The following is a 25348-nucleotide window of genomic DNA, read 5'->3' on the forward strand; positions in this document are numbered from 1 at the left end:
TAGGCCAACTTCTCACCCCATCAAACTGTTACTAACTGTAACAGCTTTCAAAAAGACACAGGCACTTCTCCTTGGAAGCTACCCTAAAGGAACATAAACCTCAACACCAGACTGAGGTTACTTTCACAGACATTCTGAAATTGTACTTTAGCTGGTTTCACACCCTGATAACTTTCTGGTCCTTCCTCATCTCACTCGTGCAAACTTCACTTTTTTGCTCCTCTTCATCCACACTTGACACAACTGGGTATTCGATCTCCAGGAGTGTAACCCCTCAAACATCTTTTTATCCAAAACAGCATGCAGGATATCAAGATGCAACCTTCTCTTTCACATCCATCTTCAGATTTGTTCCTACAACATCTGCGATCTGCCATTCTTCAAAAGACAAAATTACTGTGAATCGCCACCGGGATGGATGGCACATTTTTCAATTGTCCTAAACCTTCAGATGTTATAAATACAGATTATATATTAAAGGAAGGATGCGATCTGGCCTGGTAATACACCAATTCCTAGTCCAATGTTCTAACAAAGTCTGCATTACCCATGACAGAGACCAGGTTATTCACAGGAGGCAAATGAAACCCGTTCAAATTGTGAAGGTCGTGTACAATGTATTCTCAGACGGCCATTTATGGAAAACCACTCTGTAGTTGGTTCGAATAGAGCTTTCTCAAAAAGCCTGTCTAAATCTTCTGTCCCAATTTCTCTCAAACGTACAGGATCGCTCCAGATCTCATACTCCACCAGCCTATCATTACTCTACACTAGCTGCTGAATAAAGCTATGAACACACAGGAAGCATCTTCAAATTTAGTGTTTCACCTGTACAACCATTTTTACCTTCCCCCAAGACATCATTCTGTTTCTCTTAAATGAAATATGCGTTGCTATTTGGACGAATCACCATGCACAGATCTCTTAGGTAAATGCATACTAAGAAAAAACTTACCAGGCTACTCACACCATACACTTAGTCTCACAAGTTTTGATGCATTCTAGCTCAAAACCTTACTAATGACCGAATAGGCTCATGACCAGAACTACCTGAATTACTACCCAACTTCTCTTGCTTCACACTATTTCAACCACACACCTTACTAAATATTTCTTTAATATCACTGTGAATGTCAACTCCAAATGTATTAATAGAGGAACCTCTTCGCTATCAATGCTCAATAACCCTTTGGAGCCTGTAGGTGTTCTACAACATGACTTATAACCATGTATATAATGTCTCATTTCCTCTTATCTACATAGTGTCACCCACAAACTCACCTACAACATAACACTATGACCTTATTCACGCACTAACTTTCTCAGTACTCCTGCAACCCACCTCAATGTTCTTTCTGTTACTATATTTAGCATTTCCCTCAATATCCTAGGCAATCTATATTTTTCATAAAGTGAAGTGGACTTGCACAATGAAAAACAAATATGGTCACTTGAACCAATGCTAGATTTAATGCTCTTCCATACACCTCATGGTACGTTCAATCCTCTTAGCTATATCCAATACATTATTCCGATTCCTTCCAATCATCCTTTCATTATTTCTAACATTCCCACTCTTGCAAAACAGCATAATGCAATCCCTTATGTGCTTATTACATTCCTCAAGGAACACATATGTTGTGGCTACACTACCAAGAACACTCTCAAAGTAATTTTCCTTCTCTGGTTTAGAACATTGTCTACCATATTTCACACGGGAAACACCGGTTACAATGAATGCATTGCTTCACGGTGCAATCGCAACACAACTTTTACATCGCGGCCGGCTTTACAACGCATGCTTTCGGGACGCATGCTACAACACCGCAATGACATGTAATCGCTAGCAATGATAACGCAGGAAAAAATAATCTGCACAGGTGAGGGGAAGCTGTGATCACCGAGAAGCGTGGCTGTGGGATGGGTGGGTGGTGGTTGCATGATGGATGGATGGATGGTGACCGCTCAGCTCTCCTCAGGGCTTGGTCGCTCCACCCTCTGCTGCCGCTCCTGCCTGACTGCCGCCTCCTGCCTGCAGTTTCCCTTGAGCGCCGCCCGCAGCTTCTGGGATCCCCGCTGCCCGCAGACCCTTGGATTTCCCGCCGCTGCCTCCCTGCGGCCCCGCCCCCCTGCGACTCCATTCACCGCCCCGCTCCCGCCACCCAGCTGCTCCTCCCTCCCGGCTCCTTACTTATGACGCCCCCTGAGCGACCACGCAGCGGACGCGCGCAGCGGGAGCACCGATTGAGCGCCGAAGGTGCGCCAAAGGTAAGCCCGTCTGCGCCCATCCACGCCTGGACCACGCCCAGAGCCAGGACCCCTGGCCCCCGCCGAAGCAAGACGACCCGACGGACCTACGACGTCGCAACACTCAACGCACTCAACACTGGCCGGAACCCTGCCTGCTACCGAGCCACCCCGAGACGCACCCATGGACCCTTCGCCTGCCAAGCCTGCCGTTTCTCCAGCTACCGGACCTGCACGGCCGGCGCCAAGCCCTGCACCAGCAGCAACCACCTGAAGTGCATCCTGCTCAACACCCGCTCCATCCACAGGCACGCCGTGGAACTCTGGGACCTGCTCGACACGACAGCACCGGACGTCGCCTTCCTCACCGAAACCTGGATGAACGCCTCCTCAGCGCCCAACATCGCCATAGCCATCCCGGACGGATACAAGATCACCCGGAAGGACCGCGTCAACCAGACGGGAGGAGGCATCGCCATCGTACACAAGAACACCATCCGCATCTCAACTAACTCCGACGATACCTTCACCGCCGCTGAACACCTGCACTTCCAGATATACACTGACCCCAAGACCACCCTCCGCGGCACCCTCATCTACAGACCACCGGGACCACGCACACAATTCAGCGAAGACATCGCAGACTTCATCAGCCCACACGCCCTTCCCTCTGCCAACTACATCCTCCTAGGAGACCTCAACTTTCACCTGGAGAACAACAATGACAAAAACACCACCGCCCTGCTGGACAACCTCGCCAACCTCGGACTCAAGCAACTAGTGAACACCCCCACCCACTACTCCGGCCACACGCTCGACCCAGTCTTCACATCCAGCAAGCACATCTCCTTCAGCCACGCCACCGGACTCCACTGGACCGACCACAGCTGCGTCCACTTCAGCTTCAAAAAAACCACGACCCACCACCACCCGCAACAGGTCCCCCGCCGATGCTGGAGCAAGATCACTGCCGAGCAGCTCACCGCCTCCCTCAGCCAGAACACTCCCACCAGCACAACGGACCCCAACGAAGCAGCCAGCAACCTCACCAAGCGGCTGACCGCCTGCGCCGATGACCTCGCACCACTAAAGAACCCTCCCAGCAGACACGGCAGCAAGAAAACCCCCTGGCTCACCGACGAACTCAAGGAATCCAAGAAGAACTGCCGCACCCTCGAGAAAGCCTGGCGGCTCGATCACACCACAGACAACAGGACCGCCCTCAAGCACGCCATCCGCAAACATTATCAGCTGATCCGTGCCACCAAGAAGACGGCACTCAAAGAACGACTGGACAACAACACCCACGACAGCAAGGAACTCTTCAGCATCGTCAAAGAGTTCTCCAACCCCAGCGCCGGAAACAACGACATCACTCCCTCGCAAGACCTCTGCAACTCACTCGCCTCGTTCTTCCACCGCAAGATCGCCGACATACACAACAGCTTCGACGCACAGACCACGCACCCTACCTCCGAACCAACGCCCGGCACCACCACCCTCTGCAACTGGACCCCGATCAGCACCGAAGACAACACCCGCACGATGAACTCCATCCACTCCGGATCACCAACCGACCCGTGCCCACACCACGTCTTCAACAAAGCCGACGCCACCATCGCACCCCATCTCCGAGACACCATCAACTCCTCCTTCCACACAGCCACCTTCCCGGAGAGCTGGAAGCACGCCGAGCTGACCGCCCTCCTGAAGAAACTAACGGTGGACCCCACCGACCTCAAGAACTACCGTCCCATCTCGCTCCTTCCTTTTCTGGCCAAAGTCATCGAGAAGACCGTCAACAAACAGCTGGCCGCCTTCCTCGAGACGAACGGATCCCTCGACCCCTCGCAGTGCGGGTTTCGGGCCAACCACAGCACCGAGACCGCCCTGATCGCAGCCAACGACGACATCAGAACCCTGATCGACAACGGGGAGACAGCGGCCCTCATCCTCCTGGACCTCTCTGCGGCATTCGACACCGTCTGCCACCGAACTCTAGTGAAGCGCCTCAGCAACATCGGAATTCGAGAAAAAGCGCTGGAATGGATCATCTTGTTCCTCACCGGAAGAACCCAGAGAGTCCGCCTCCCTCCGTTCAGATCCGAGGCCACCGAAGTCATCTGCGGCGTACCACAAGGATCTTCACTCAGCCCAACCCTCTTCAACGTCTACATGAGCCCCCTCGCAGCCATCGCACGCCAGCACAACCTCAACATCATCTCCTACGCCAACGACACCCAGCTCATCCTCTCCCTCACCAGCGACCCCACCACCGCCAGAGCCAACCTACACGAAGGGATGAAAAACGTCGCTGACTGGATGAGGAACAGCCGCCTTAAACTGAACTCGGACAAGACGGAAGTCCTCATCCTGGAATCATCATCCTCCGCCTGGGACGACTCCTGGTGGCCCCCGGCCCTGGGCACCGCTCCCATACAGACGGACCACGCACGCAACCTGGGCTTCATCTTGGACTCCTCCCTGTCAATGACCAGACAAGTCAACGTGGTCTCATCCTCGTGCTACAACACCCTGCGCATGCTCCGTAAGATCTTCAGATGGATCCCCAAGGAAACCAGGAAGACCGTCACCCAGGCACTCGTCACCAGCCGACTGGACTACGGGAACACCCTCTACGCCGGAACCACAGCGAAACTTCAAAAAAGACTCCAACGCATCCAGAACGCCTCCGCCCGATTCATCCTCGACATCCCCCGACACAGCCACATCACCGGACACCTGAGAGACCTGCACTGGCTCCCTGTCAGCAAGAGAATCACGTTCAGACTCCTCACCCACGCACACAAGGCTCTCCACGACCTGGTCCCCAAGTACCTCAACGACCGCATGACCTTCTACACGCCCACCCGCCAGCTACGATCGACCGGCCACGCACTCGCCACCGCACCACACATCCGCAGAGCCACCGCCGGAGGAAGATCCTTCTCCTACCTGGCAGCCAAGACGTGGAACTCCCTCCCCACCCACCTTCGGGGAACCCAAGACCATCTCGCCTTCAGGAAGCAGCTCAAGACCTGGCTGTTCGAGCAGTAACTTTTCCCTCCCCCAGCGCCTTGAGACCCTTCCGGGTGAGTAGTGCGCTATACAAATGACGTGATTGATTGATTGATTGATGGATGGATGGATGCATGATGGATGGGTGGGTGGGTGGATGGATGGGTGGGTGGGTGGATGGATGGGTGGGTGGATGGGTGGATAAGTGGATGGGTGGGTGGGTGGGTGGATGGGTGGATGGATGGATGGGTGGGTGGATTTGAAATACACTTACCACATATTCCCATACCCATAAACCACATATTGCCATACCCTAGTCACAATTGGTTTAAATGCTCCAAACATCCTCCCTTCATACACTGGGGTAAAATCTAAGACTGCAGCTTCTTCCAGTATACACGATTACACTCCCCCGTTCACCGCCACACTTAGTACCCGATGCACCAAGAAACCACGGCAACAGAACTCTGCACTAGGGGGTTCACGCCGGACAAAAAGTTCACCAGTCCCAAACTGGAGCCCTCTGGGGTCAAGGAACAGAGGTCATGGGTCTGGGGCAATTTACACACTGAAGACTGCGCTGCACGCACGCTCGTGCCAATGAAGGCAGTTCACTTGCCCATGAAACACCCTGCAGTGGTGATACCTTTGTAATAAATAAATAATAATGAATATAGAGCCATGTGGATTTCCCTGAGATCGGATATCAGTAAGTGAGCATTTGGTATCAAATCCAAGCACCACACACCCAGCAGGAAGTGTGCACACAGACAAGACATGTATCTATACAGTCAGACAGGGGCCGTGACACACCCACACAGGTGCATAAACATATGCACAGTGGTGCGCACACACAGGAACAGCACAGCCAGCAATTCCAGCAAACAGGACACAACCTATTCCGAGCAGATAAAAGAGGGCTTATGCGTGCAAAACGTATACACTAGACTGGTACAATGTGTCTTCACACAGAGCCACCAGGCACTCCAGGAAAGGTGGAGCAGACAGGAACCCCCTCGGATTCACACATGTGACGTGCAAACACTCCAGGGTACATAGGGGTCGCCTATAGAAACCCGACGACCCACCGGCACAGTCACAACTGTGGTAATATACACAACAATGTGCCTGAGGAAGGGCGTGTGCGGGTTTGGAATAGAGCAACCACAAACAGGTGTTCGCCAAGTGAAAGTATCCACGCAAGAAGACCTTTGTTCCTAAAACTGCATTTTTGTCTCTGTAACCCATGCTTTTCATGTTAATAATATTCCATAACAACTCTTATTTTTCATTTTGAAGTTTTTCATTAAAAAAAAACAACTCTATGCCAATTAACATTCCACTTCAAAGCGCTTCTTAATCGAAGGTTGTGAATAAATGGAGACCTGTATTAAGAAGTGTGAACAGTGATAACTATATTATAATATCGGGAGAGCAGCCCTCAGAGGTGTGTCCTCGTGGCAACTGCAGACTCCGTGACCAGGAGCTCTGGGTTTAAATGAGGGGTTTCTGAATGTGTCCGAAATGTGTGATCTTGGGCAAAGGACGCTATCACCCCGTTCTCCAGTTCCATCATCTGTCGGATGTGCAACTATCCAGATGTAACAGTGGCCGATATACAACAGCAATCGTCCATAACCCACTAATTCCACAGGTGAGAAGTCCACTGACAGTGTTAAAGAAGTGCTGTCATGTGGGGAGTTCTGGGGGAGGTTTCCTGTGGAAGTCCCTGTAACTATCCAGACTTTCACGGGGCAGAAAATGTGGTTATTTTCTTACAGCAGTATTTTTAGGTCGAGCAGACCTACCCTCAATGCGTGAGCATTGATGGTGTCTGCTTCAGACCTAATGTTACCCGTATTTGGGAATGTGGACAGCAGCCAGACGCGCACCTGTACATTGTCGGATTTCACCGCGGGAGCGCGCTCCTAGCTACTTGCTGTGTGTGCGTCGTCAGTTTCGCTGTCGAGCCAGTGCCCCTGGGGAGCCTCATGGGCTCTGGAGCGATGCCGGCACCATCGTTGGAGTCCCACACTGGGGACTCCAAATACCATGGCCCCCGCAGCCCTCAACAAGCTCCGAGTACCTCCTGTCCCCAGAAACGCAAGCAAGGAGCCCCACTCACCGGGACTTCTACTCCGCAGGACTCTTCCGGGGAGACAACGTGCCCAGTCAGGTCCCGCTCCGGGGCTGCTCCCTCCGGTGTCAACAGGCACAGGGACACTGGCACTCCCACTCCTTGGCTTCCCGGGCGGACGCCGGCTGCACGCAGGGCTCTCCTCTCTCTGCCCCGGAGCCTTGAGCCAGCCACTGCAGCCTGCCTCCTGGGAAGCTCCGGTCGCGCTCAACTTCCTGCTTCTGGTCAGGCCCCGCCTCTGTCTCGAGGAGGGCTGCCTGACTTCCGCCCAGCCTGTGGGTGAGAGGCTGCAGGGGCGAGCCGAGAGCCCTGGCGCGCGGACCATGGGCACGAAAGTCTCCTAAGAACCAGCTTGCCCAACTATTCTAATGAGCAGGACGGGGGCTCTGTGCTTTTGCAGGCGGATCGATGCCCTCTTCCTGCCGGTCTGTGCCAGGACGAGATATAATGAAGAGCAGCAACTCGAGCAGTAAAAGCGGCGGAGGCAGCAGCAGCAACCACAAGGAACATGCCCCGCACCACCACCAGCAGCAGCGGCACCAGCAGCACGGGGAAGCCAGAAAGGGCTGGCTCTCCGCGGCGTGCCTGCAGTTCTCGCTCCGGGATTATGGCTTCTGCATGGGAACCCTACTGCTCTTCTGCCTGGGCTCGCTTTTCTTCCAGCTCAACGGTGGCCCGCCGCAGCTCCTCCTAGACATGCGACGCTATCTGGGTAAGGAGGCGCTAAGCTCCTGTCTTGTACCTTTAAGCAGAAATGTGAAGAGAGAGTGTGTAGCGGAGGAGGGGTGATACATGGAAAAGATTTGTGGAAGGTTTGTGACGAAAACTTAAAAAAAACGTGCTCTTTGGATAGCACAACTTGTATTTAATGTGCAAAATTGATGATTTGTTACACATTTGCTCTGCTTTGCTCCGTTATTTGAAACCCTAGTTGCTCAAAGCCTCTGCAAACGGCGAATGCAACAATTATACATTAATGTTGCAAGACACAGATTGTTGGTTTTAATTCTGGCTCCAAAGCCCCATTTGTTGGTGGGATTTGCGTGCAGTGCTGCAGTGTTTTTGGTTGCCCTGTCTGGGCCACGGGTGCCTGACATTTAACTCGTGCTTGCTTTCCTACTTCCGCCGGCCTTCCTGGGCGTGCTCTGCTGTCTGAGGGTATTTCAGGCGCTACCCTTGGGGTTAACCTACATCTGTGCAGTGCCTGGCACATCCACGCTGCCATGCACGCCTTGACGGCTCCTAACCCCTGTAACTTGTAGACGTGTGAATTTTGCGGGGTTTCACCTTTCTATGGCTTCGGCATGCTTAAAGGGCTCCGGGGCTGATGTGTAAAGCGGCTGTTTGTGAGTTTGGCACATTCCATACAGCCTGGTAGTGCAATTTACAATTTCAAGTCAAAGGAAATTGTTTGGCACGGGTGCGTGCCTTAGGAATTCAAACGGCGAACAGGGCGCATGTAGCGCCGATATGGCCACGTGAAAGCGCAGCTTCTTTTCTTTCTTATACCAGAAAGAGAACACCGACAAGGTACGTATAGTTCCTGTTTCACATGAGCTCGTGACAAACATGGCCAACAGGCATATCTCAGCAGTCTTTGTAAAGAACAAGTGATGGGAACAGACAGGCGGAAGCAGGCACACGTGGGCAGCAGCAGCGATACAAACCTGCCCCGGGAAAAACGCGGGTTATGTCTGCTCAAAACAAGACCAGCATTTTAACAACACTCGGGTTGAACAGTACCGACTGTGTGGTGTCTATTTAAAAAAAAAAAATAATTCAGAATTAGTAACTACTTCCGTTTTTAAATGCATAGCACGGCAAACCTCCTGCCCCAGCTTTTACGCATTTTTCACCTTTTGTAATTTTTGTATGTGTACTCTGTGCATGCAGTTGTAGTTGTGCAGATATGCTTTTCAAAATATGCTGTGAACTCTTTAAAAATTAGAGAGATGGGATCGCTTAAATGGAATCATGCTTAGCTGTCATCTGTCACTTATCTCGAGAGGAGAAAAGTGCTTTTAATCCTGGTTGCATCTTGGTATGGTATAACTGCTTCCAGGCACAGCAGCGTCCGCGGGGTACGCGAGGTCCCGGGGTGCCGGTGCTCTCCCCGAGGGGGGCGGCTTCCGATTAGGCACTACGATGTAGGGCCCCTGGCCTCTCCTCCATTTCACTAGCAGTTCTTGCATTTTACAATGTCCTCTGTGGAACCCGTGCATGAAGAAGAAAGCTTTGAATAGGACTCTGAACATGAAGGCAGGGCAGTGCACGGCGACACCCCTGAACAACTGGACTTTGTGGAAGAAGGTAACTTTGTTATTTGTAATATCAATACATCTAAGTCACGTAACTACAACACATATTGCATGAAAAAATCATAAAGGTGTCACATTTGCGAAAGTTAAAACTATTGGCATTGTAAATCACAAAGCTATTAATGTAGCTATTTTCAAAACCAAACATAAATAAAATATTTGCCATTTACAATACCAATACCTCAAACTTTCCTAATGCGAGACCTATTGCATTGCAAATGCTTGTTTTTTTAGGCACGGGGAGATCGAGTGATATTCCCACAATCACTGGATGTTGAGCGTTCCTGCAGACCTGTCTGCCATTAGGCCAGGTCCTCGCGCCTGAACTCTGACCCCTCACCTCTGCCAGAAGCAAAGCACGAGTTGTCATGACGTGCGATTTTAGCGCCTGCGATGTTTCATGCTTGCCAATAGCATTCAATACATTGCCATTGTAAATACGTGCAATATAAAAGATAGCGAAGTGTTGGACATTGCGATGTATTCTCCGCGGGGTTAAAGACCGCAATGTCACGGTGTGCGATGTATGATCATACATCCATTTCACACTCATTCAAGACCTCATCCTCTTCCTCGGTTTCTTAATTCTGGAAAGATTTTCAGGAGCATAAAAATATTCAGTACCTAGTCAATGTAACTGACATCCCATCACACCAACTTTCTCTACTAGCATTGCAACACTTCCACCAGATTCCGTCAGTATCTATCATTTCACCATCCACGTATTTAACAGAAATTACCTTGGACACCATACAAGCCTGCTCTTCAATTGGTGAACTCATAGAGAATCTCTTTAATGGGCAGCCCAGAAGAACATAAACAAATTGTTACTGTGGGAAGCTAAAGTACGCATGGGCAAAGCAGTACTGCAATTCTTTTCTATCAACCCGGGATTCAGTTGAGTGCTAAGAGGCAAAATAATATTTACCAAGTGTGTGTAGAAATTACTAGGCAATAATTCCATATCCATATTCCGCAAATGCTTTAGTATTGGCCTTTGCCTAAAAAACTTAGGAGCCCTGATGAATTCCGGGATGATACTACCTGCCAAATTATGATGTGCATTCTGCCAATGGAATTTAAGTCAGAGTAAGAATTTGTGATTAAATCTGTAAAAGTGTTGTTGAGACACAAAGTTGTCAAGATGGATTCCGGATTCTTGGTTAAAGGCATGAATGAGAGAGTGCCTTTGATGGTGGGCGAGATGAACATCTGGGCTTGTGTGAATGAATGCTGCCTAGGAGCTTTTGAGATTCAAGTGACCTTTAGGAGGTAATGAGTGTCAGCGGATGGATGAGTGGAAGGAGATGCCTATGTTTCTGAAAAATTACATGGCCTTCGCACAGGCGTTGGCACAGGCGGGCAACTACAACCAAATTTCGGGGGGGGGGGGCGGGGGTGAAAAATATTTCAGGGGGGTCTAATTCGTCCAACCACAGAGTGGCTGTAAGAACAGGTGAACACACAACAAAAGCCTCATTTACAATTAATGGTCTTTTAAAGACCTGATAAGTACTCGGGTGCGGCTGCAATTAGATGCTCGCCAGCCCGCGAAGACGTGTCAGCCTGGGCTGGGGAGAGGGAGGGGGGGTGGGGGGGGGAAGACCCGTGAGCCCAATGGGTGTTGCGCGCATGCCGTGGCAAAAGGTAACACTGCTTGCACTGGACACAGCGGCTATTTTCCTTTTATTCGGGAGTTGCCTGGCTCCCAGTGCTTAGTAGCGCGATTTTGGAAAGATCAGTCTCTCACTTTGTGAGTGTTTTATTCTGGTTATGTTTTAACCCTTCCCCTTTTATTTTTATTCGATTTTCGTTTCCAGTGGTTGCCTACCAGCAGGGGAGCATGCTGTAAACAACATGGAGCGGCTGGACCCCGGTTGGAAATTTTAGTTACCCTTACAACTTTTTTAGGAATTTGGGACTCGAGCGCCGTATTGACGCTCCCCCTGACACGCCTTTAATTGCTGCAGCAGCTCATAATAAAGGACACAGCACGTCTGGGCAGCAGGTGCACCAAAGGCAAGCCTGTCTGCCGTCTGCGGCCGGAACACAACCAGCACTAACCTCCCTGCTCATTCTACCCCATGTCCCTATGTCCCTCGGACCCTTAGACCAATTCTAGAAAGGATCTGCTCTAAAATCAAGAAAGTATATGAGTCTTTTGGGCCAGTGAAGACCACGGTTAAATCCGATTTAGTGGGCTTAACACCGAACTATGCTACCCTGACACAATTTGATTCAATAGACCTAAATACGGTCGAGCAGGAACTAAGTCGTTGCAAATCGGGCTCGCCAGACGACCCCTGCCCTCCTAAACTCTGGAGCCGCATAGCTGATTTTGTGGCCCCCGCTATTCAACGCATTTGGAATTTGTCCATCTCATCGGGGGTGTTCCCGGATATTTGGAAACATGCCACTCTTCTCCCCCTAAAGAAAAAATCTAATGGGGACCCTAAGGATCTCAATAATCTCCGTCCAATCTCCCTCCTTGCTGCACCAGGCAAAATGCTTGAAAAAGTTATCCAGCGGCAATTAAATCAATTAATTGAATACAACAAAACTCTACATGAGACGCAATCAGGCTTCCGACCTGGATTTAGCACCGAAACAGCTTTAATTGAGGTGGCAGAGTCAGTAAGGTGGTCGATGGACTCGGGAGACTCAGCGATGCTGGTGCTCCTGGATCTGTCGGCCGCCTTTGACACGGTCGACCACGCTATACTACTGTCTCGACTAGCGGAGATAGGCATCCAGGGTCAGGCACTGGAGTGGTTACAGTCCTATCTGACTCAAAGAACTCAGAAGGTGGCATTAAGGGACGTCTTTTCTACACCTAAAGCGCTGAACTGTGGCGTTCCACAGGGCTCGGCTTTGAGCCCACTTTTATTTAATGTTTACCTGGCCCCACTCTTTACGCTGATCGCCAATTGGGGGATCAAGGCAATCTCATACGCCGATGATACCCAATTGGTGTTCCCATACTCAGAAGTGTCAGAGGCATCCTTCTCAAATTTCAAGGGGTGCCTACAAGACGTAGCCTGCTGGATGAACACCAATAAATTAAAACAACACTAGTAAAACTGAGGTGATCTTCTTTGGCAGAGACCCCCCCCCCCCCACCATCTGATTTATGGTGGCCGGCAGAGATGGGTCTAGCTCCCTCGCCTAGCCATTCAGCTAGAAATCTAGGTGTGCGGTGGGATGATAAGTTGTCCTTTGTTTCACACATACAGCAAGTTTCTGGCTGCTGTATGAGCAAGTTGAGGAATCTACGTAAGATTCTTCGACTTCTACCAGTCAGCTGCCGAAAAACCGTAGTCCACGCCACAGTCACATCCAGGCTGGATTACGCCAACGGTCTGTATTTGGGCCTACCAAAGTACCTTATACAGCAACTACAACTGGTTCAAAATGCGGCTGCGAGACTTTTAATGAGGATTCCATTCAAGCACTCAGTCTCTCCATACCTCCTCTCCCTTCACTGGTTACCAGTTGCTAGTAGAATAAAATTCAAAGCACTTACTCTGGCCTTCAGATCCTTATATGGAAACTGCCCAAATTACCTGAAAGTTCGACCTCCAAGGTATTCCCAATCTCGTTCGCTCAGATCCAACAACCAAGTGCGTCTGACAGCCCCTAGAGTAAAAAGAGCCCGGCTGGGCGGACGTACCTTCTCGGCCAATGTGGCCAATCTATGGAACTCACTACCCATCACCCTCCAACAGGCCCCATCTGAAGCCTGTTTTAAACACCTGCTGAAAACCTGGCTGTTTACCCAGTCTCGCTAAATGCTACTCTCTCCAGCCTCCATGGTCTGATACACTTGTTCTCTCAGCGCCGGGACACCTCCTCGTGAGGTAGCTGTTCGCGCTATACAAAATTCTGTATTATTTATTATTATTATTCTAAAGATATGGTAAGTCTCCTTCTTGCCCTAACCTTCAGACTCTAGTGCAACTAAGATATGTCCATCTTGTAATCGTTCCCTTAGCAATACTAAAATAAAATCCCTGCAAAAACGTCAGCCGCACAGACCAGTTCCACCTTGGTCAGTTAAATGCAGGGCCGGACTGACCATTGCGGGTCTTGGGCATTTCCCCGGTGGGTTGTTACGGTGGGGCCGATTTTGTTACCAGGGGCCGGCAATATCAGCCCCCTGTAACCAAATTGGCCATTACAAACAGCTCTGCTGCACCCCTACTCCCCCATAGGGAGGCCGTCTGAGCAGTTTGCCAGGCCAGGTTTTGGTTCTCAGTCTGGCCCTGGTTAAATGTACGCTTATCAACTCGAGATCACTAGTAAAAAACGATCTGGACCCAAAAGAGTTTATTAAGGATCAGCAAATTGATCTAGCTTTCATAACAGACACCTGGACTAATCCATCATTGGGCACAGATCTCGTTACGGCTATCTCACCTGATTTTTCTATCATCAGGCATGACTGTCCAATCCGTAAAGGAGGCAGTATTGCCATTATCCACAAAAATATCTGTGCTGACCTTTGCACGCCGCTACCCCCAGAACAAGGAGTGCGAAGCCCTTGCTTTTACATTACATCTGAATGTGAACAATACTTTTAATGGGATTCTTCTTTATCGTCTGCCAGCTACTAGAGCTCATTTCATTTAGCACATCGTTTCTTACCTTGAAACTAGATCTGATGCCAGTAACTTTGGTTTTTTGGGTGATTTCAATTATCATTTGGAGAGCCCCTCAGATGATGATTCAAATCTTCTTAAAGACTTCTTTTAAGCTATGGCCTCACGGAGATTGTCAACCTCTCCTCTCATGCAGTGGGGCATACGGTTGAGGAATTTTTACCAATTATTCACCCCTCTCCTTTCACAAGACTATCATTATCTTGGTCCGGTCATTTTGCCTTGCTATTTGACATCACTCTTGGATATGCCAATAAACATTGGTTTCTTCTCTTTTTACTACAATGAAAAGACCTTGACCCAAACTAGATTTCGCTAGTTTTAGTAACATTCTGCTAGCTTCTATTCCATCTTTTTCTAAAGATCCAAATATTATGGCCACCAACTTGGCTAATGTTATGTTACGTGCCATCTCTTCTATAGCGCACGGCTACCCCATAGGGTGTCCCGGCGCTTTGGCAAAGAGACCTGAAACCGAAAAACACCACACAGCTGCTTACAGTGGTCCGAGAGGTCAAGCAGTAAAGAGCCAGGTCTTCAGCTCCCTTCTAAAGGAAAGGAGACTGTTGGCTTTCCGAAGGGAAACAGGGAGCTCATTCCAATGTCGGGCCGCCAGATAACGGAAGGACCGTCCTCCCATCCGGGCACGTCTAATAGGCGGGACAGTGACCGTGGCCAATGTGGCCGACCGCAGCGTCCTCCTCGGCGCATAGAAAACCATGCGCTTCCTGATATAGTTCGGGCCCACAAAATGAAGGGCCTTGAACGCCAGAGTAAGAATCTTAAAGACGATTCTTTTCGAAATGGGCAGCCAGTGCAACCTTTTGAGCAAATCAGAGGCTCTTGCTCTACGTGGAAGGCCGAAGATGGCTCTTGCCGCCGAGTTCTGCACTATTTGTAGCCTGGCAAGCAAGTATTTAGGCAATCCCAGATACAGGGCATTGGCGTAATCGAGTCGCGATCCGATCAACGCCTGAACAATAATTTTTTTGTATTGTAGGGATAACAGCGGGAGAAATTTTCTAAGCATCTTCAAGATGCCATAGCATTTCCCCGACAGCCCAATAATCTGGGATCTAAAAGAGAGGTCGTCATCGCATAACACACCAAGGTTGTTGGCTTGCGTCAACACTTTCCCCGGAGGGAACATGTCCTGGGGCCACCACGATTTCCAGCACGGATCAGGTGCACACCCAAAGAAGAGCAACTCAGACTTGTCTGAGTTGCATTTTAGGCTGTGCCGTTGAAACCAAGCAAAGACCGAACTGAGGCAGTCTTTGATTCTGGCGCCATCGAAAGCCTCTCCCTTCCTGCAAGTGAACAGCATGCCAGAGCATCTGAGTTGCTCGCCTCCCTGCACTGGCTTCCGATTAAAAAGCGAATCACATTCAAAGCTCTTACACTGGCCCATAAGGCACTCCATCTGGTAGGGGCCTTCTACATTCGGAAACGGCTTTCCTTTTACAAGCCCACCAGATCTCTCCGGTCCGAAAATCTCGGCTTGGCAATGGTGCCTCCCATTAAGAAAGCCAGAATTGGTGGACGTTCCTTTAAACATCTTGCCCCCAAACTATGGAACTCCCTTCCCGTTGATCTCCGCCACATCCCCAATTTGTTTGCCTTTAGAAAGGCCCTGAAAACGTGGCTTTTTAATCAATAATACTGTTATGTCTGTTATCCTTCTCTTTTTTCAGTAATGGGTCAGAAAGCGCCGGGACACTCCTTGGAGTAGCCGTGCGCTATATAAGTCACCCATTAACATAACATAACATAACAGGAGCTGGGTGTCATCAGCGTAGGATATGATCTGGGCACCAAAAGCCTCCGCTACCGCCGCCAGAGGTGCAATATAGATATTAAAAAGGGTGGGGCTCAGAATAGACCCTTGAGGAACCCCCACCTCTAGCGGCGGCATTTCGGCGGAGAACGGTGGTGCCCAGATCACCTGTCGACGGCCCGATAGAAAGGATTTAAACCAATCCAACACCGTCCCACGAAACACGATCTCCCAGAGTCTTAAAAGGAGACCGTCATGTGGGACGGTGTCGAAGGCTAACTGATGCCACCAGTCACTTAGTTCCTGCCATTCCCCTCTTCAACTGTAGGAAAACACCATCTGAATCTTGGTACAGTCAGAAACTTAAAACACACAAAAAAAATGACGCAAATTGGAATATTCATGGAGACTTCATTACAATGAAGAAGACAAAGTTGTCTATAAAAAAGCCCTTCTAAACTACAAAACAATGTTTTTTAGGATCAATCTTCCTACTACTCAAACTTGAAACAGCAAGAAATTGGTCAAAAGAATTATTTAAAATGGCAAACGCTCGGTCTAATCCTAATCCCAGTCATAATGCACTTGTGAGCCAATTCTTTTGTGATTTACTGGCCTCCACTTTTCAATCAAAAGTATTAAATGTCTTCTCAGCTTTTTCTGCCAGCACCTTGCACCATACAAATAACCCCCATCAAGATATCCTAACTGAAAGCCAACGGCCTCTTTCCAACTTCTCCCCCCTCCGCTTGGATCAAATTTTTAATCTATTATCCAGTTCCAAATCAGGTTCTCCAGATGATCTTTGCCCTCCTAAAATCCTTCACCAAGTTGCAGAGATTACTACTACACAGCAGACACCTATCTTGAATGAAATTATCCAGACCGGGATTTTTCCTAATGTTTGGAAAAAAGCCTCTAATCTTCCTTGAATAAAAAAAAAAGTACGGCCTCATCTTTAGACCCCAACAACTATCATCCCATAACCCGGCTTCTTCTACCAGCAAAAATCATTGATAAAGCTTTGAACTTACAACTATCCACTTTTATGAATGAGAACAACTTGCTAGATTCCTCTCAATTCGGTTTCTGTAATCAACATAGCACTGAAACAGCCCTATTAGCGGCAACTGAAAAACTAAGAACTATTATTGACAATGTTGTCCTTATTTTATTAGATCTCTCAGCGGCATTCAACACTGTCTATCACAACATTGTCATTGCTCGCCTACTTGAGTCGGGCATTAGGGATTTAGCCCTTGCACTCCTTGCTTCTTTTCTTTCTCAGAGGGAACAACCAGTTATTTTAGCTCAAGTTACCTCAAATGCTATCATTCTTCCTCGTGGGGTGTCACAGGGGGCTTCTCTCAGTCCTACTTTATTCAATTTGTACATCAGTCCTCTAGCTAAACTTATAAAATCCTTCATTTTTTTCTGTTGTATCATGCAGATGACACACAAATTATAGTCTCTATATCTGGCAACCCTTCGCACACTGCGTTACAATTCAAGTCCTGTATGATAAGCATAAACAAATGGATGATTGAGAACTACCTTCGACTCAATTTCGGAAAAAACGAGATTCTTTGCTTTGGCAATAACACCCGCCTTTGGACTTCTGACTGGTGGCCACAAGAGCTTGGACTCCTACCCACACCAGTCAAGAAGGTTAAAAACATTGGTGTTATTTTTGATAGAAAACTCACTTTTGCTTATCCGGTAAATCAAATCGCCGCCTTGGTTTTTCTTTAAAAGATCATTAAGAAAACCCTTCCTTTCATCCCTCCCACTCTCTATTGAAACATTTCGCTGGCATATTCCTCCTAGAGCTCTTCGTTGACTAACTTTAAAGAACAGGATGGTCCCCAAATTTAGGAAATCTTTGTGTGGCGGCAAATGTTTTGACCTGGGTACCTGCAAATTGTACAACTCTTACGCTTAACCTAAGATGTTCTGAAAATTTCCTGCAGTTTAGAAAGGCCTTGAAAACATACTTTTTATGCTTTAGCTCAGCTCTGCATATTTTCATCTGTTTTTTTTTGCTCAAGGCAGTGCCAAGATACGCTAGGGTATTAAAGCACAAACGAATAACATAACATGAAAAGCATTTAGAAATGTAAGTAGCTGAGAGCAAAGGACTGAGATTGTATATAAAATGGGGGCGGGGGGAATTGAACAGTTAGAGTTTAGTCTAGTGTGAGCAGCTGCTCAGAAAGTAGTAAAGCTATCCCATGGCATGCTCTAACAGTGCCGCCAGACCATATTCAGGGTAATGATGAAAGTGATGTGAGACAGTCTTGAATTCCTACAAGCGGTTTAAAAGAAACCACATTGCATGGGAGTTTCAATTGCCTATTGCGAGGAGTTAATCCAAGACAAAGTTAATTCCCTAGACCAGCTTTGGCATGAACTCCAGATTGAAATGATTAAATTAGAGGGAGATCTTGTCTGTGTCAATGGAGATCTTGCACCAAGCATTTTCGGGTGGCATAAGGTTCATGTAATCCAAAAGGATTGGCAGAAACAAACTGGGAAGAGGAGGGCTATTCTGCTTGGAGGATTCAGAAATGAGAGCAAGAATTGCATTGGCTGCCAGGATGAGCATATTATTCAAGTATTTCTAAAGGCAGATAGATGTGGGAGAATACTACATAGGGAGAACTCTAATTCCTAGGCGAAGAGCTTCCCTTGGTCTGAAAGAAAAGGGGAGCATTTTGGAATATTGTGGTATAAGTGGGATGTTCACAGAAGGAGGTCTGGTACTAGTCGTGGGTTGGGAATCAAGCAGGATGGTTTACATCACTCGTGAGAGTGTCCTTGGTCTTGGATACAGGAATAGGAAACAGAAGAAATGACTTTGGAAATATCGGGAAGCTCTCTGTAGGTGGACAAAGTTCGCTGATTGACCCCGGTCATGAGGATTGCATCAGGAGTCAGTGTTCAGCTATTTAGAGAGTTGACATTAGAGCAAAAGAAGAACTTGTGAGGAAAGAATGGGACCTATTGCTGGAGGAAGCTGATGGAGTCGCAAACCAGTTGAGGGGTGATGGAATTGCACTGGAGCTTTTTTGGATGACAGTTACCCCTGTTGGTGCCCTATAATGTGTCACTGCGTAGGCGTCTGATGCTGTAGTCAGGATAGATCATATGGGAAAGGGCTTAGTTGGTGTACTGCGTAAGACATTCTTCAGAAGTCAATGTTTTTGTGGTAAAGGGTCAAAGATATTGAGGTTTGATGGAGTGGGTGAAGAGAGAGCGACAAAGTGCATGAACTGCAGGCTGGTGTACCCTGAGTGAGACGTAGGTAGGCATTTAGGTGGAATGGGGTGAGCAGGTACAGCTTTATGGAGCTTGCCAGGGTAGCAGGAGATTTGGAGCTACATCTGTCACTGTGGATGAAGGCCCTCTCTGAAAAGGGGGTGGGGATGAGGTTTTGACCTATTACTAGCAGCACCGTATCCTGTCAATTCACGGCAGCAGGTCTAGTTTTGCAAATTCCTGGGCACTTATCTCACTTATTGTGCAAATGAGCAATTTATTAGAGTAAGCCCTGCTCATGGTTATCAACTGTCAGGGTTTTTTTTGGATGCATGCAAAATACATAAAATGTGTGTCTGTGCATTCAACACTTGGCATACTAACATAACATTAGCACCTAAAAGCAGCTGCATAGCAGCTTGTGCTGTCCTACAAATATTTCCCTAAATGAGAGCATTGTGAAACAAAGAACGGTTACCAAGATTTTCTTCGTAGGTGTGAACAGTATTTAGGATGTTGCCAACTTTTCCTGAATTTCTCTAGCAGCATCAAATGCATAAAACACATAAACCAGAAGTTGTTTTTGGGAGATGTGTGGGTATACATAGCCTGACATAACATGGTTTTGGCTTGCTAGGATTCCAGAATTTAAAATCAAGAAAAGTTATTTCGGATGTTAGAATTCAAAGGAAAAACTAATAAAGCTACATAGAGTGTGTATACTACAAAATGTTCAAGCATGCAATATGCGCCAAAAACTCTACAACTGTATTTTTTACCTGTGCATCTTCCAGTTGACTTTGTAATAATCGGGAAGTTTGTGCCACTTCCTTCTCTTGGTCACCAGCATGTTCCAAAGCATTTTCGAGCTGCAATTTTTCTCTCTGCCATAAAATGTGAATACATTTACAAATACACTGGTATATTTTTCACAGTAGAAGCAAACACATGCAATCATTTGATGCTCTAATTACAGAATTTAAAATAGGAGTTTATCTTTTCTAGAAATTATTTAGTAAAAACGTTTTAAACACCATTTGAAAATGAAATAAAACCCGCATGAGAAATAATAATTGGTACAATCATATATAATTTATAGATAATAGTTGCTGTTTCTCGCACGCAAGTTAATGTCTTAAAATACCACCGACAGTAGAACATCTCTGGAGTTCCACGCTAAGCACTGGTGCCAGCTGGTGTTTCAAGACTCCCTACTGGTGACAACTATCACTAATCTGAATTTCAGCTCTAAGAGTATGAAGGATGAAAATACAAAGAAATATGCCAGCATTCAGTCGTAGCAGGCGTTTCAGAATGTTCTATGAAATAAGTTGAAGGCACAAACTCCAGGAGTTTAAAAACAAAATATGACCCACAGTACATCTGTGCAATATATAATGGTTTAATACAAAGTGCTATAAGAAAACCCTATCGTTTTGACTAAGATTTTAAAATGCGTTCACTTGGAGTTCAAACGAAGGAGCCTCTCCTCCTCCTTAGAGGGGTGAGGCAGACCTTGGAACATCAGCAGGGTTCCAGTTTGACCAACGTGGAATAGAGTCACAACTATAGGCAGAATAGACGCCCACGTCTGCAGAACCAGTTTGTGAGGGAAGAAGGCAATATTTGGCGAGTTAACACAAGGTGTCTGAAGCTTCCCGACACGCAGTCCCGAGGTGATGGCAATAAGGTACTCACTCTTGATACTGAGTAGCAGCACGGGACAGCTGAGTAACCAGTTTTAAAGGAGGGCACATAAAGCAAGAAAGGACCAGGTTAAGTTCCCATTAGCGCAAAAGGAGGAGGAGGAAAACTTCATCACAACAGGTGACCTAAACAAGGAGGGCTGAGCTAGCAACTGTAAGTAGGCCAAAAGGGCAGTACGATAACCTTTAACGGTGCTCAAAGCAAAATCTTGATGGGCAAGAGATAAAACAAACAAGAGAACTTAAGATAATGTGGCCTGGGGGTGGGTGGGTCACTCTGGCGTGCGCCACACCAAACCACAAATTTTTTCCAACGACAGGCATATACAGTTTTCATCAAGGGTTGCTTGGCTGCCAAGATGACATTCAGTACCTCTGGAGAAAGGTCGAAGAGGTTCAACTGTTGCTGCACAAACTACAAGCATGAAGGTAGAGATTGTGAAGGCTCTAGTGCAGAGCCCTGTAAAAACAGCTTGTATGGAGGACAGATACTCAATCTTAGGAGTTCTGGATACCAAACTCTTCATGCCCAATCCAGAGTCACCAGGATGACTTGGGCCCGGTCATTTCTAATCTTCTTGAGAACTCCGGGCAGGTGTAGTATCGAATGAAAAGCATACATGAGTGCTGAGTTCCATGTGAGATGACACGTGATTGGAGCCCATTCTGCCTCTTGCCACCTGCGACCCCGCTGAAGCGGAGGCAATTCGGTGGTGGTACTCCAGATGTAAGGTCTTTTGGGACAGCAAACAGAGTATCTATCTACCCTCGACTTAAACTACCCACTGGCAGCTGTGTGTTGCATACCATATGCTTCTATCTGTACAAGTGTGCTACAAAGTTATGACAAGACAATGAGTGATCTAGAAAATACCTAAATACATAAGTGCCCATCTGTTTTGCAGCAGCAAAAAAACTAAAACTATATGCATATTTCTGCTTTGGGAATACTATGGAGAAAATAGGAAATATGTCCAATACCTATTTCGGTAACAACTTCTTGTTTTGCTAATAGTGCAACCACTGAGCTACGCCATACCTCGGATCTTTTTAATTTTTCTTTTAATTTTTCTTCTTCTTCAGCCATCTCCTCGATCTGTTGATTGAGCTCCACTATTTTGGCTTCTAGCTCTTCAATGCGCCTCTTCAGCTGTTCATTCTTCTCTGCCAGTCCCTTTGCTTGGTTCTCTGCACTGGCTCTCATCTGCCCAGCTAGACTCATCGTACTGGCCAGGGCGCTGCTGTTCTGTTGAAGAGAAGTAAGTCACAACAAGTAAGTTTTGTTCTACAGACTTCTATAATTTCAGGGTAAAATAACTGCTGCTTAAACATATCTTGTTTGTAATTTTTAGCCATAAAGCTTCATGTTAAAATGTTGATGGGTTCATGCAGAATATTGTGACTACCTGGCAGTTATCTGTAGAGCAAACAAAACTAGCGTAAACGTTACACAATCCTGTGCAGCCCACACTCTTCACATGTCCCCCATTACCGTACCCATTATTCACCATCACGCCATATTTTTGTTGTTTAAACCACTCGTTCTCCCGCCTCCCCCTACTTGCTTCTTAGAGCTGCATGTTACATGCAGTACTCCAATAAGAAGGGATGTGGAAACAAACCGATACTTTGTACTTCTAGAGAAGATCTGTAGTATGCAGAAATATTGGAAGTTATTGGAAACCTTGTAATAATATCGCAAAAGCTCCCATCTAAAATGAAACTATTAAAAAATGTGTGCAAATACTAAATATTTACAAGGTTAAAAACTAGAGAGCTCAGAATTTGTAGCGTAAAAAATAATTCCCGGAGTGCGGAAGTAACATAATCAATGCAGCTCCAGTTTCTTGTATTTCAAGCCTACATAGCGTATGTGAATGCTGAAGGGCAAAAACGGGAGAAAGAATTGCAGGCCGTATTAATAGTCACAATAACGTGTTTTGCTATACTATGTTACCACACTTTCTGTGCTGTAAATAAGAGGTGTCACTATTGTGTCATTTATTTCTCGCCAATTGACCAACATTTGAAGGATGGAAGGTTGAGGTGGCCCTTACAAGGATACAAACTTATAACCTATAGGTTACCTTTAGAGGCGGACTGGCATTTTTCCACCCAGGCATTTTTCTGGTGGCTGCATCAATAGGGATCAGTTTTCAGAGCAGGATGGGCTGCTGTGACCCAACCATGGCCCACGGCCTTTTCAAGCCTCTTCTCCGGCTACTGCCGGTTCCGAGAGGACCTGACTTGACAGTTCAGACTGGACTGTTGCTTTTAGAGCAGGAGTAAGACTGATTGTCATAGGGCTAGGTCTAATTGGAGGTGGCATGATGGACAAAAAAGCTTTGAGCGCCCACCAGTAGCTAAACTATTTACATGTAATGCCCTAAGTGGCCAGGGTATGTCTAGACATAGACACCGTGCTCACTGTGCCCCTGTAACCAAGATGCACCCAACTGAAGAAGCCCAAATAGGCTGGCACAGGTCCTGGGTTGCTTGTGCTCCAGTTCAAAGAGTGCATGTCTTGGCTGGACTGTTGCAAATGGAGCAGAGCCATGGCTGGCATGCAAATGGCTGGTTCTAATATGCAGTGGCATGGTGAGCAAATAACTATTGCAATGTCACACTGAGTAAATGCCAGTGTTTAGACTATTGGGAAGCTATCCTTCCATCACATTTTATTTGTCTGGTGTGCTTCTCGTAATGACCAAGGGTATGTCCATTCGTGGGTCTGTACTACTAATGGTGGGCAAATAAAACGTGTAGTTGGTGCTACCCTGAGTGACTGCTGGTGGTATGACTATTTTGAAGCAAGTATTTCTCCCATCACTTTCTGCATGTTCGATTGAACATTTTTGCAAGGGTCGATTCGGTTTTCCAAACAGATGACAATCAAGTCAGTGCCATCTTATAAGAATGATGTGAGAGCACTAATGAGGCCATGGCCATTTAAGACCACTTTACATACTTTGTGATCTTGGGAAAAAGCTCAGTTCTCTTTATGAGATCTGGTTGATGCAAACCATATTTTAAGAGTCAGGAAATTATAAAGTGAGGAATCATTGGCACAACGCCCATGGCAAGACCAGTCAATTCCATTCGTTCACAAGTAGGCCACTGCTAAACTAGATTTAAGTAGATTTTTACATTTGTTCCAAAAACAGAAACAGACATTTTAAGTCTGCAGACCTTCTCCAAATGAACACTTCTCATTTAGCACATTGATACAGTTTATTTAGCAAGTATGTGTTGGACAAGCAAAGTCAGCTTATCTGGGGATTCTGAAGAATGGAACACAGAAAGCAAAAAGTACATTTAAGGTGTACTTGTGAAACCTATAAAGTTATTATGGAGAATAATAATAGCAGATATGATTAGGAGCACAGAAAAAAATGAATGCCACAGCCAGAATAAGTGTTCATAGCATGTAAGCACGGCCGAAACACAATCAGAGTATTACTGCAATAAGGAACCATACTGAGTAAATACAATGTTTTCTCTACATGCTCTGATCCACACTGGATCACAGGTGGACATTTATCTGGAAAATAGCTATCAGAATGCAATATATTAGCGGATTCCCAAAAATATGCTTCATCAAGCATGGAGACATCATTCTCTTGGATATATAACCACACCTTTACATCACTCATGTCGTGCGATATCACCGAGCTTGGGTTAAAAAAGTGCCACACTCCAGCATCTCTTATGACCGCAATTATCTTCTCTATCCGTATTAGTATAAAATGTCCAAGTTCAAAGTCTTTCCAGGGCATTATATACCCGATGTTACTTTTTTATGAATTTTCTTTCTTTGTTTCAGCTGAGATTATCTCACACTATCATAAGTCCTTCAAGTATTCATCCTACTTTTACTACTGTCAGATTATGACATTTTGACAGTCTGAGTGATTCTGCTGCGATCGAAATACAATTGTGTAGTCTGAAGGAAGTTTGCTCGCAGATTCAAAATAGATCTTAGGTACTAAATCCACAAGCTCAAAAAACATGATGGAACTCAAGGGTTTTAACAACTAATTCAACAATGTGAAAGAAAAAGGCATGGCCTTCATGGAGGTGTATGATACTCCAAGATGCAACACAGACAAAGTGTAGGAGAATTATTGATGGATAAAAAAACAGATATGCAAGCTAAAAAATACGCCTCAGGTAGGGGTGCAGAGAACTGAAAAGGAAAGTTGAATGCATTTCAGGAATAGCAGTAAGAC

The 25348-nt window shown here is 46.9% G+C and overlaps 1 protein-coding gene across 2 annotated transcripts in view; it reads right to left on the minus strand.

Annotated features, from left to right (window-relative positions):
* LOC147660922 (cingulin-like protein 1) overlaps nucleotides 1-23515 on the minus strand; it is a 192837-nt gene extending 169322 nt beyond the window's left edge. For both annotated transcript variants that reach the window (XM_086951423.1, XM_086951424.1), the window contains exons 1-2: nucleotides 22159-23515; nucleotides 20193-20297 (exon numbers count right to left, since the gene is read on the minus strand). In XM_086951423.1, the coding sequence (XP_086807549.1) occupies nucleotides 20193-20297; nucleotides 22159-22341 (288 nt within the window). In that variant the 5' untranslated portion in view covers nucleotides 22342-23515. The remainder of the gene's footprint in view (nucleotides 1-20192; nucleotides 20298-22158) is intronic.
* Nucleotides 23516-25348: the final 1833 nt, after the last annotated feature.

This window comes from Lissotriton vulgaris, unplaced genomic scaffold (genome assembly GCF_964263255.1).
Source record: "Lissotriton vulgaris unplaced genomic scaffold, aLisVul1.2 SCAFFOLD_371, whole genome shotgun sequence".
NCBI lineage: Eukaryota > Metazoa > Chordata > Amphibia > Caudata > Salamandridae > Lissotriton > Lissotriton vulgaris.